Here is a 13,136-nt window from a genome sequence, read left to right as displayed (position 1 = left end):
CCCCATAGCAGTGACCAAAGCTCAGTCACAACAGCCTCTCACCCTCTCAAGGTTGCTCACACCAAGTTATGTTGATTTAGAGAAGAAACAATGATCAAAGGTGGTGTCTTTGGTGAGAAATGGAGGAAGAAAGCCTTAGGACAAGGTGGAGAAGGAGGCAGCAACTCAAGACACAAAAACTCACGTAGAATGGCTGAGTATCAGCTTAGGTTAATGTGCAAAGCTTGTATTTATAACCGGTTTAAACTTAATCGCACTGTATTAGCGCTAATTGCTACGCTTAGCATTTTAATCTCAAACTTAGGATTCAGAACCTACTCATTTTTCTAAGATTTATCATATTTTTATTTTTTTTCGCAGCACATTTTCGGTATGCGCTTTTCCATAGGCAGTATCAGTTCTGGCACCAGTCCTACATATTATTCTAGTGACATATACACACTTTTCATAATTTTCTGGGATACTTCATCGGTACGCATTTATACCGAGTAGCAGAACCGGTATCTGCACTTTTCGTCAGAAAAGCGACTTTCAGCATTATTAATCACTTACCAATATTATTTAGTCCTTATCATAATTATTAGGGTCAATTATGGAATTGTTTCCTAATTTCTCACAATTAATTAATTAACTCCCTTAATTAACAGTGCGAGTTCTTATAATTTTTATTAGCCTCTCGGCTTCTTCCTCCAAGCGGGCTCCGACTACAGTCTGGTCGCCTATATTTATCCTCTTTACCTCCTTCTCCTTCTCCCCTTCTCACATTCTTCTGTAACTTCCCTTCTTTAATCAACCTTTCGATAATATTCTGCAAGTTAAAACAGTCATTCGTAAAACGCCCGTACCCCCGATGAAATTCACACTATTTTGTTTTATCCTCCTGCGCGTAACTCGACTGAATAGGTGGCGGCCTTGGAACATTTCTCATTTCAGTAGACATCACATCCTTCAATATCTGAGCTCTAGATGTATTCAACGGTGTGAACTCCTTCCTGTACGCCTCTCTAAATCTTTCTCCAACCAACTGAGGTCGCCTTTCTTCAAATTGCCCTCTTCCTGCCGGTCTCTCAGGCCACCTATTTTGAGTTGCTTCTCGGAAACCTTGTTCAATTTGCTTTTGAGAAGATTTAAATTCCTCTAAATCAATGTACTTCCGGATTCTTTCCAGCAAATCTTCCTTTGTAACTGGACACTTTTTTGCTAACGAGTTCGCCATCCCTCCGGGTTGTAATCCAGTAGTGAACAACAACAAATATGTCTAATTCTCTAACCCCTTGACTTGCCTCGCTTCTGCTTGGAAACGTTCTTAATAATCCCTCAATTTTTCTCCGGGCTTTTGCCTTACTTCGCACAAATTATGCGTGGTTTTGGGCTGGGGTCCACAATGGGCAAATTGCTGCGTAAACCGAAGGGACAGTTCTGCCCAACTGTCGATGGAATTATCCGGTAACGCTGTAAACCACTCCAAAGCCTGCTTTCTCAGAAAAATAGGAAATGTTCAACATAGCAAAGAATTTGACTCTCCACATAGGGACATTTCCGCTCGGAATACTGTTACAAACTCCCTCGGATCTGAGCTCCCATCATAAGCTTTCATATCATTTGGTTGCTTAAACCAAGTCGGGATCGATTCCGCTCTTAGCCTCCAGGACAAAGGGGTTCCTGTTGGCCCTTTACTGACAGGCTGTACAGGAATCCCTTGTTGAGCTTGAGTCTGTTGTGGTGCTCCCCAAGGTTGCCCATTCCATCCTGGCCCCTCTTGTCTTATATTCATCATTTTCCCTCTATAATAACGAGGTCCATAACCCTCGGGCTGCTCCGTTTCATAACCCGGATAACCCATATTGGTCGCGGGATTACCCGCCTGTTGCTAACCTCCTCGCTGGCTTTGATCTCCCCACAAGTAATAATACTCGATTTCTTCTGGTGGGAACTCGCCTCTATGATAGGCATGCCTTTTTTCTTCTTCCGGCCTCCCTCTTCATACGCCTCTTCGTACCGCCTTTGATTTGTTCCTCGTTCCTCTTGATAAGTATGATACTGGCAACCTCCGGGTCGCGACTCTTCCTCCCAATCTTCCCATTCTGGTTGTTCACCTTCCCCTCCTTGGTACTGCCTCGTTCTCTCTGCTCCCCGAGCATGTTCGTCATATGCCCGCCTTTCCATTCTCTGAGCTTCACCTCGTCCTCCACACTGGTAGCCCCTCCTTTGTAAAGGGATCCTCGACTCTCGAGAAGTTTGTCCTCTTCGTACTTCGGTTCCTTTGTTTTCTTCATCCCTTGGGTGAGACAGCAGAATATAACCAGGAATAGGAGACAGAGAACCTCTCCTCCTGTTGGTGCCTTATTACATGTTTTCTACAAGTTGTCTCTCTTCTTAACAACGTCTCCTTTGTCCTCCTTCCTGATGCTTCATGTTCCTTATATCCTCCACCAACTGAATTAAAGCTTCTCCAATGGTATTCAGAGACCTACTCCTTCCACTGGACCGAAAAGAATCTTCCTCCACTCGGTTATTTTCATTCTCCACCGTACCGCTCGCTCGTCACAGTTGTTGCTTGCCATGACACAAGAAAATGCGTAGGAATAGTTTTTACCTTCCCCACAGACGGCGCCAAATGTTCTGGATGAACATTAGTATGGATTCTCTCTAGTTAGTGTCTACCTGATCTTAGGCATTTATCCCATATATATATATAACTCTGCTCAGGCGGTTACCATAGACGTGGGTGGTTATTGGTGCTAACGTGGAATCATGGTAGGGCCCAACCCTGACACTAATACGTGGGCTTTCACCCGGTTAATTAACCAGCCCCCAATAATGGATCAATCTGGGTTCCCTGTAGCCGTTATCCTCGGCCTGCTGTACCCGGGGGTATGAACCCAGAACAAGAACCAAGGAGGGGTTCATGCATGATAATCACTGTTCAGTTAAAGATCAAGGACCACAGATTCATCACCAAAGAGCAACCCTCAAAACACAAAATAATCATACATAATAACAAGACATATCATTTTCCTTTTTTTCCAAATAATTACGGGTGATAATTTTTAACAAGATCCATTGACACAACATAAAAAATTTGTGTTTGAGTCAAACAGTTTTAAAATTCTTGTCATGTTCGTATTGATAAAAAGTGACAAAAAAATCATATTATCTGTCAACCTATAAATCCAAAATTGACCGCTTTTAATCTTTTTATATGTTATTCATGTCGTGTTGTGTTGTAAATAGGTTATTTATATCTTATCGTATTATGTCAACCTGCATAATAAACAATACGCTTTGAAATTATGGGTTATTTGAGTCGTGTTGTAAGTAGATTATTTATATCTTATCGTGTTATATCTTATTGTATTCGAAGTGATAAGTTAAAATGTTCTTGAAAAAGTATTTCTCATATCACAAGATATAAAATTATCTGCTACAACTCTAAAATGATGTCATTGAGTTTTATTAGGAAAAAATTCATGGTACTTTGAAAATTTTACTTTCCTATTGTATTATGAATTTTATCAAAATATCATGTATTTTTTTTTCAAACATTAAAAAAGCATCATTTTAGAAATGCAGGAAATTATTTTATTTCCCGTTGTAGAAAAAATGTTAATCTCTAAAATTTTTCAGGTAAATAAGTAGTAACAACTTCGTAATATTAGTAATTAATTTTATTTTTTGAAAATATTTTTAAGAGTATAACAAAAATTTATAATAGAGCCATATAAGTTAGGTAGTATCAATTGTACGATTAAAATAGAGGAAGGTTATATTTACAACCTTTTTTTTATAACCTCTTACAATCATAGCTTATCACCATTGATTTCCGTCAATCAACAGTTATCATTTATTGTGAATTAATAATTAATTAATGAGTTTAATTTGCTAAAATCATAACCGTTGATTGACGAAAATCAACGATAAGATATGATTATAAGAGATTATAAAAAAAAAGTTGTAACTATAACCTTGCTCATTAAAATATCCCCATAAGTTATTAGATGTATAAGTAGTCATGATCACGTTAATTAGTTTTACTTTTTGAGAATTTTTTTAAAACTATAACTGAATTTTTTTTAAAACCCCTGTTAAACACAAAATGTGGCTGCTGGGATTCGAGCCCAGGTCTCCACGGCCACAACGTGGAATTCTTACCACTAAACTACAGCCACAAGATGAACGCTTTTCGGAAATATTAATTATTGAAATAGCTATTGAAACTAATATTACGTTTCTCGCTTAACAGCTTCTTTCTTCTGAGCGTTGACTCTTAATCCAAGAAGGAACAACTCTGTCAATACGTACTTCGCATGGAAATATACACAATTAATTAATATCATCATTAGCTATATATAACTGAGTAAAGTTCCTGTTCCTTTCCACACATTATTTTGGAAACTTCAATTTCCTTGGCCCAATATTTTTGAAATTAGATATGATGTTGAAGATATTTATTTACTATTTATTATTTTACAGTGATTGAAATTTACGTGGTTGAATGGATATAATATATTCATATTATATTTCATAACTTATATATATATATATATATATATATATATATATATATATATATATATATATCAAATAATAAGTTAATATGAAATTATAAAATTAAGTTGAGTGATTTTTTAAATTAACATAAAGGAATTATATTATCTGTTTTATAAGATTAAAAACTAATAATAAGTTAAATAATAATTATGTAGCAAACGTCACATTGAATAAAATAAAAAATAATAATAATCATGAAGCTATTTAGTACTAGTATACAATAATAGAACATCTAAATAATAAGGTACATATTCTTCTAATAAAAAAAAACACATAACATATATATGGATTAATATATACACGTTATTGTTATATATGAATTGCATGGTGTTCTCACCTACAAACGCGTTTTGTGTCTTTTCTAAGCTCAAACAGCATTATCATATAAAGATTCTCATATTTTCGGAGATACGAGAAGGTGGAGAGTTAGCGTAGTAGGAGTGTAGGTCTAGTATTCATTCTTGCATCGATTGAATTTGATTATAATTAAATCCACAATAATTGAGAAGAGTTTTATAATAAGATTATTAAGCAGCAGAGAAAAAGATGCTTTGCTTTGAGCCACGAAGCAACTAACCTATACCTGATGCTGGCGTTGGCCGTTACGTGGCCCTCAACCCATCCATTCCATAAGAATTCCTTACGCTAAGAATCTGTCTTACCTTCGTATCTTCCCATACTCTATACCTTACACCACTAAAACCCGTACGTCAACCGTCCATGCATGTATAATACAACATACTCCACTACCTTTTTTTTTTTTTAATTTTCTTCATTAATTTGATTCCTTTCTTAAGAAAACAAATTTTCTGGCCGGAATGATGTTAGGCCTCATAACACTATCTTAACTTCAATTGGCTAGTTAATTATATATACGTATAAACATGTATTATTCAAATATTAAAAATTTAAGAGTTGTTGGTCTAATTAATGGTGACCTAGTTAAATCTCTAGATTTAACTTGCCTCAAGGATAATAAATCTGACTTCCGAGAGTTGTAATTCATGGGGAGGGTGGTGAGGCACAATCATGAAACTGGATTTGTGGGGTGATCTATTAGGTAGTGTTTGGTTGGGGAGAAGTTGAAATTTTGGTGGGTAAGTGCATGTGGGAATCTCACTCAACCACGTTTGGTTGAAGCTTTGAGGAAAATTTCCTCAGCAAAGCCGTTTCCCCTGCAAAGCAATCTCAAGTGCAAAAATCAGATATCGACATTGTTGGGGAAGCCATTTCAATAGGTGGTTTTAGTTGAGGGTATCGGATAAGTGAAAAAGGTTAAAAATGCATGACAAATATACCCCTCTTTTTTAAGGTGAGGAACTTGAGTTTGGTGAGCTTTGCGATGGTGGGCTGGATTAGGGCGGTGAGTTTGGGTAGCTCGTGGAATTCGAGAATCTCCAGGTAAGTGAGCTCACCCATATATAGGAGTATCAATTCTTGATGCACGACACAAGATTCGTGTTATATCAACCCGAATTGATATCTCCACACAGAGAGTAGTGGTATTTGACCTAGCAAATGTTGCTTGCACATAATGCGCAAACACAAATTACACAGGACCTATTACAATAGTTGAATGAAATGGAAACGGAAAAACAAAAGTGCAGAACAACGACGTCATCTCCAACCTTGGGGTTTTCTCAATCTTGCCACCGATTGGAACCACAATCAGATGGTAGAGGTCAAATTGGAACCACACGCGGAGACAGTGACAAAGTGGGAGAGAGACAGAGATGCCAAACATAAACAGGGAAGACGATGTGGAATAAGCTTGTTGAATAAAGGGTTGTTTCAAATAAGGGTTATTTGGTAATTTAACTAAATTTACCCATCAATATTTTAATTTTAACCAAACACACATTCAAAAAATTTACTCAACTTTCCCGGTAAAATTATATCTAACCAAACAACTTTTTTTTAACTTTCCTACCAAACTCACTTTCCAACCATTTCCCAGTAATTACATTTCTCTAGTATTCAAAAAATTTCTCCCCAACCAAACACTACCTTAAGATTTCGAATATCAGTTGGTATCTACAGAAAAAATTAAATGAAAAAAGTTGGATAATACTTATTTAGTTATTTTAGTACAGTAAGTAGTGATTAGCACAACTCGAGCTTATACTTAATTAATTCTCATCTCAGTCCAATCATTCGGCTGCTTTCACAAGGCAAAACTTAAGTAACAAAATTGCTTTACTATAAATTAGTTATGTTCAGTAAAGTAGTTATACCGGATTCAAATTAATTAAGGAGAGGGGGAAAAAGTAGTTGACTAATTATAGAATAAATGAAAGTTTCATTGGTGTGAAAGCGCCGTTATTTTATTCATATTAATCATCAGTGTTATTAAACCCGACCCAGCATTAATCTGGTTGGGGTACGGGGTTACTAGATCGCTGGTCGGACCGGTAGATCACTGGTCAAACCGATTAACCCGGATATATATAAATATATATAAATATAAACATGTAAATTTAATTATATTTTCTATATCTAAAATGAGTTAAACAAGCTTCACTAAATAAGTTCAAAAACATGAAGCACAAATAAATAAAAATGCACGCTAGCACAAATAAACATACCTCTCAATGACATTTAACTCATATTTTTCAAATTCATTTACATTGAAATGACATATGTCACATTATCTTAATTTATTATTTCGCATTTTGCTGGAAAATGAAATTCGAGATAATTGTAGAAGAGTATACTAGCAAATAAAATTACAAAAAGTTTTTAAAATGAATTCTACATTTTTTTCTGACAAGATAAAACAATTTTGATTTTGTTTTTTGTTTTTAAATGCATGACTTGACTAGGTCACGAGTTTTGATCGGGTTTGACCGGCTTTGTCCGGATTTAATCGGATCCAATGCATGATCGGTCCAATGCTTAATCCGAACTGATCCGATGATTGATTCGCCAAGTTCCAACCCGATCAGGTCGGGTTTCACAACAATGCTATCTAAGAAAATTTTATAATAATTGTGGGCTTCAATCAATTGTAGTTTTTTCTTGTTTTAATAAAAACGGGCTAAGTCATGATCCATAAAGGGGTGCAGTATAAAGCCCATTTAATTAGTGATCCTTTTGTTTGGGCTTGGATATCTATAAATTGATTAGTGTGGGTAACACTGTAGACCTAACCCATAGGCCCATGATGGGAAGGGGACTAGGGTTAATAAGTTTGGCTAGGTCCCCTCCGCATTCACAACGTGTTAGAAAACCGTTACTCCACAACTCGCCCCATCAACGGTTGTGATCAGGGAGTGGTGTGAAATGCAGAGGAAGATTCTAGTCTTTCCATTGCAGGAGCGTTGAGGAAACAAGAAGCTTCAAGAAATCAAGAATCAAGTAAGCCTGAATCTTTTGGTATTCTAATATCATATAATCCTATTTTGAAATTTTGTTACATGCTAATCATAGAGTCAGTTCACATTTTAACTTGAGAAAACATGGATGATTACGAGGGTGTGCATTAATTGATTGTAATATTTAAAGACTTAAGACACATTCATACTCAATATATAATATATAGTGCTTTTTACCGAAAACCAAATGATTGGGTACGACTATATAAATCGCATAATTGTGTTGCATATATGCGGCGTGATTGTTGGGTTATTGTCAACTGAGGTAGTGACTATGTGCAAAGTAAGTGGAGTGCACATGAATTCCCTTCTTAGCAAGTGTGTATATTCATTCCATTTATAATTGCTCTTTTAAGTCATGGCTTCTAGCTAGAATAATAATTAACAATACACGATAATCTCGCATCACAAGTCATAAGGATCATGTCCAACCCACAATTTCTTCGCATGGAGTTTTTTAATTGATTACTAATTGAATTGGGTATAAAATTAGTTAAATTAAAGCTGTACTATTAGAAGCAAAGGAAGCAAGCTAGAAATTAAGAATGAACAGAAACACAAGCAAGAAAAGCAAATAAAAAGGAGATAAAAAAAGTGAGATGAGAAAGTTGCAAATTCTTTGTGTTTGGTTCTAGTCTTGCAAGCCAATCTAGAAAGGAATCGTTGAGAAAAAAAAAAAAGTAATGAGTTTGCTTCAAAGCCAACCGAATCTCACTCGTTTCCTCGCCTCCTCATACTAAACATTGCATCTCTCTCTCTCTTCCCTACACAACACGTACACCTGTATAGTTACAATATTATATCCCTAAATATATAACTTCCAAGGTTGGAAAACGCAAGTCTGGCAAAACCAAAAACGCGGTTAATTATATACTCTTCACGGGGAAGGCCTTTGCCTCTACTTGAAACCTTCTCACACCACTAATATATTATAACTCAAACTCTCTTACAATTCTTCATTCTCTCTCGATCACCCTTTATTCTCATTCTTGACCTTGACACATAGAAACAATTGCAACATGCAAGTCCAGGAGGAACTCGTGGTTTCCAAGGATCAAACGCAGATAATCAAAGGCAAAGGCAAGCGCGCCAAGCGTCAAAGGTTACCAACCCCACTACGGGTAGCCATGCCTTCAACTTCTTGTAGTGACAATTGTGAAGGACTTGACATGGTTACAACAACAACAACAACCTCGCCCAACACCACAATTGAGTTGAGGGACAGAACCGAAGAAGAAGACATGGCCAATTGTCTCATTCTCTTGGCTCAAGGTCATGATAACAAGCATAACAAGTTAGGCCAATACCTTTACCAATGCAAGACTTGTAACCGATGCTTCCCTTCATTCCAAGCTCTTGGTGGACATAGAACAAGCCACAAGAAACCTAAGACAAACGGTACTAATCATTATGATCCCATCACAAGTACCATACTTTCCTTGCAAATACCAAATAGGGCTATGTATAACAACAACACTATTACTACTACTACTACTACCACAACTGCAACAAAATCCAAAATTCACGAGTGTTCTATTTGTGGGGTTGAGTTCTCTTCTGGGCAAGCCTTGGGGGGCCATATGAGACGGCACAGAAGTTTTGTGAATACATCCACAACAACTTCTATGAGCGGTGGTAATATTGGTGGTGGTGGTAGCTCTGATTCCCAAGAAGCTAAGAAACCCAGAAATGTTTTGAAGTTGGACTTGAATCTTCCAGCACCAGAGGATGCTGATCACAGAGAATCCAAGTTTACGTTTCTGCCCAGAGAAAATGTTATTGTCTTCTCTACATCTTCTTTGGTGGATTGCCATTACTAACCTCACCAAGCTAGAAGCAATGTCTATTATCAGTATCAATTTACCGTAGTTTTTTTATTTTTTACTTAAACTTGTATATATGTTGATGATTCTTTTCATTCATTTTATGGCACGCAATGAAAGTTAAATGTATTCAGTCAGTGGCTTATACATATATAGATTCACCATTTCGTGATTTAGTTTTATTTCCACGCTATGCGTTATTTTATTTTATTTTAATTGTTTAGTCCTTTTTGTAAGAGGGCTGGCGTTTAGCAATGATAGAAATGTTATTTGTGACTAAAAAATAATGGGTTTGAATATGGAAAATAGTTTTTTTGTAAATATGTAAGAATATAAGGATTGTCCTCGTCCCCTAATCTCACTAACCGAGGTTTTATAGAAAGTGATTTTGTGATTAGTACATTTTGTAAGCCTGATGGATATCATTGTGCACATGATAGACTCATAGACGCATGCAAGTGGATTCTTTTTTTTTTTTTTTTACTTGTACTTATTTTAATTTATTTATTTTATTAGGAAACGAAGATGTTGGTGATTAAACTTATCACTACTTGGTCACATAAATTTTGATATCACGTATGACAATATATTCAATTCAAAAATTTAAGTGGTTAAGTGAAGACCAAATTAATGATTTTATATATGATATATAAATTTATCTATTAGTATATATGTGTGCCTCCTTCTTTCGTGTGCTATAGAAAGATAAGTTTTATCAAACAGACTCCAGAAAAAAAAAAAATTGGAAAGCAAGCAAAGCGATTGCCTAATTTACAGACCATGAGGCAATATACAAGTCACAAGTCAAAATGGCCTAATCCCTGCTGTTTTTCTGTGTTGGGCGAGACTGGCCTGCCATTAGTTTTGTGTGGTTACAGTTTTCTCCTCGATCATTGTTTCAACTAAAAGTACAATACTTTTTTGACTCGATTAATTAGCTAAATAATAATATTATTTATGCATATTTTTTTTTTTTTGGAGAATTATTTATGCATATCTTTTTATCCTATTTTTATATCATTTTCTTAGATACTAAAATATTACACCCTGGTTCTCTATAGCGTAAAGATAGCATAGTGATATCTTATATTCTAACAAAAACTCATTCTTTGGCAACTCCGCTGACGTGTCACTTCCTCCTTCACTTTCAGCTTTGTGTTCACACTACAAAACTTTGATAAATCAGTGAATAAAATAAATATAAAACAAAATCAATTTTTGAAGAGCAAATCGATGGACAAGATTTCTTCATTTACATCAATGGTCAAGATTTGTTATAAATGGTTGGTGGCAGACAAAACATTTAATGTACCTCTACTTTCTACAAATTATTGTTAATGTCTCACTGCTTTCTGAATTTCGGAATTTGAATTTGAATTTTAAATTGAAATTTTAAATTTGATTTTTGAATTCTGAATTGTGGCATGCAACTCAATTAATGTTGAGCTACTTTCTACATTGGATTGGTTAAAGAATTTAAAAAATACATCTGCTTCTTTGTATTCTATGCGAACACGGGATGATTTTGTTGCTTCTGAATTTTTTATTTTTTTCTGCTGCCAAATATCAGCTGTTTGCGCGTAGCTTCCTCAACCAAATAGCTTCTTCCTTCTCTCTTTTTTCGTCTTACCAAAAATATGTTTTCAAAATATGATTTTCTGAAGGATGTCAATTTTGCCAAAGAGGACTGGAGGATTAAGGTGAAGGTGGTTCGTGCTTGGAAAGTTCCTAACTTTCAACGTAGAGATTTTGACGACAATGTTGGAATGGTTTTATTGGATGAACAGTAGTTGTCTGCGTTTTTTGAATCTTCCATCTTTGCTTTTTTTAAATCTTCCATCTTTGTTCTGATCATTTTAATTAACGTTATTGATGTGAGTTGGCTGCGTTCTTTTGTAGGGTGGTAAGATCCACGCCACTGTCAAAGGTTCTTTGCCGGTGCGGAAGAAAATCCATGAAGGAGAGTGCTATTTTATAAAAACATTGGAGTTGGATTCAATAGCGATGTGTTCAGGCCAACCAAGCATCAGTATCGTTTGTCTTTCAATTTGAGGACTGATCTTAAATCAATTGTTGATTCTAATATTTTTGCGAGTGAATTTGATTTTGTTGATTATGACATCATCGAGAAAGAAACATCTGACTCTCCTTATTTAGTGGGTAATATATTTTTCCTAACTGTTTTTAATTTTTTAATTTTTGCATTTTTTTTACGAACTCTTTGTTGCCCTCTTTTTTTTGTAGACGTCATTGGTTGAATCTCAGGAATTGGAGAAGTTTGTGATCGTGTGGTGTCTGGTAGGAAGGCGAAAATGGTTGTGTTGGAGCTTGATAACCTGAGGTATTTAAAGTTATAGATTTAAAATAAATAATTTTGTCAAGCTCTGTTATCTTATATTTTTCATGTATTACCGTTGTTGTTGCTGCAACTCATATGAAGGGGCCACAAGCTGGAGTGCACTTTGTGGGAGCATTATGTGGATGAGGTCCAATCTTTTTTGGCAAACAGCGACACTCCTCATAACGTCATGATAGTCCAGCTAGGCAGGATAAAATGTTTTAGGGGTATGATTTTATTTTATCGTTATCAGTATGATGCTTCTGTATTCTGTTTTATTCACGTTATTTTATTTTTGGCTTTTCGGTTTTTATTTGATATACTCAACTCTATAGGTAAGGTTGGGTTAACAAATACAAAATATACAACAAGGATTGTCATGGATTCGAAGATGCCAGAGATCGTTGAGTTCAAAAAATGGTGTGTTTGTTATTCTTGAACTCATTTGACAATTTATTCGATCGGTTAATCATTTATGGTGTTATGAATTTTTTCTTTATAGTCTTTCGGCTGATGGTGTGGAAAGCAGTCTGAGGATGACTCAGTTGTCTACTTAGTCCTCCTATTCTTACGAAAATGATTTTCTGAAGGAGACTGAAAAGAAGTCTATCAGTGATGTGAAGCTTTGTGGTGAGGTAAATATCGAATTTCTGTTTTTTTACTTTTCTTGAATTATATCAAGTCTGTATGAATGATGTTTCCTGTTTGCCTACGATTGCTATATTTAAGGTTACGACTTGCATCACGTATGAGACTATAAAATCTATTGAGAGCGAATACAACTGGTGGTACAAGTCTTGCAAAAAATGTCCATTTTTCGTTTTTGAGGATTTTGAGAAGTGGTACTGTAAGAACTGCCAAAAACATTGGGAATATTATTATCCGAGGTAATATATTGTTCTTGGTTTTTAATTTGTCTTTAATCTGTATGCTTAATATTTTTTTCTGATATAAAATTTTGCAAAACGATAGATTTAGTGTTCAGGTAAGAGTTGTGGATAACACGGATTCCACATCATTTCTTCTGTTTGATCGCGACTGTGTGTCTTT

General features: G+C 35.5%; 1 protein-coding gene and 1 non-coding gene across 2 annotated transcripts; one reads left to right on the top strand and one right to left on the bottom strand.

Moving 5' to 3' along the window:
* Positions 1-4,097: 4,097 nt before the first annotated feature.
* Positions 4,098-4,169, bottom strand: TRNAH-GUG (transfer RNA histidin (anticodon GUG)). Its single transcript has one exon. It is a non-coding gene; the product is annotated as a tRNA-His (tRNA).
* Positions 4,170-8,944: 4,775 nt separating this feature from the next.
* LOC133317349 (zinc finger protein ZAT5-like) lies at positions 8,945-9,745 on the top strand. Its single transcript, XM_061519210.1, has one exon. The coding sequence runs from the start codon at positions 8,945-8,947 to the stop codon at positions 9,743-9,745; it is 801 nt and encodes a 266-aa protein (XP_061375194.1).
* Positions 9,746-13,136: the final 3,391 nt, after the last annotated feature.

Source organism: Gastrolobium bilobum, unplaced genomic scaffold (genome assembly GCF_033153095.1).
Source record: "Gastrolobium bilobum isolate Gb01-03AN ecotype WA unplaced genomic scaffold, APGP_CSIRO_Gbil_v1 utg494, whole genome shotgun sequence".
Classification (NCBI taxonomy): Eukaryota; Viridiplantae; Streptophyta; class Magnoliopsida; order Fabales; family Fabaceae; genus Gastrolobium; species Gastrolobium bilobum.
This window is presented reverse-complemented; position numbering and strand designations above follow the sequence as displayed.

What these genes read in the sequence shown, in the direction of transcription:
- LOC133317349 (XM_061519210.1), top strand. Translation starts at nt 8,945, where the DNA reads ATGCAAGTCCAGGAGGAACTCGTGGTTTCCAAGGATCAAACGCAGATA.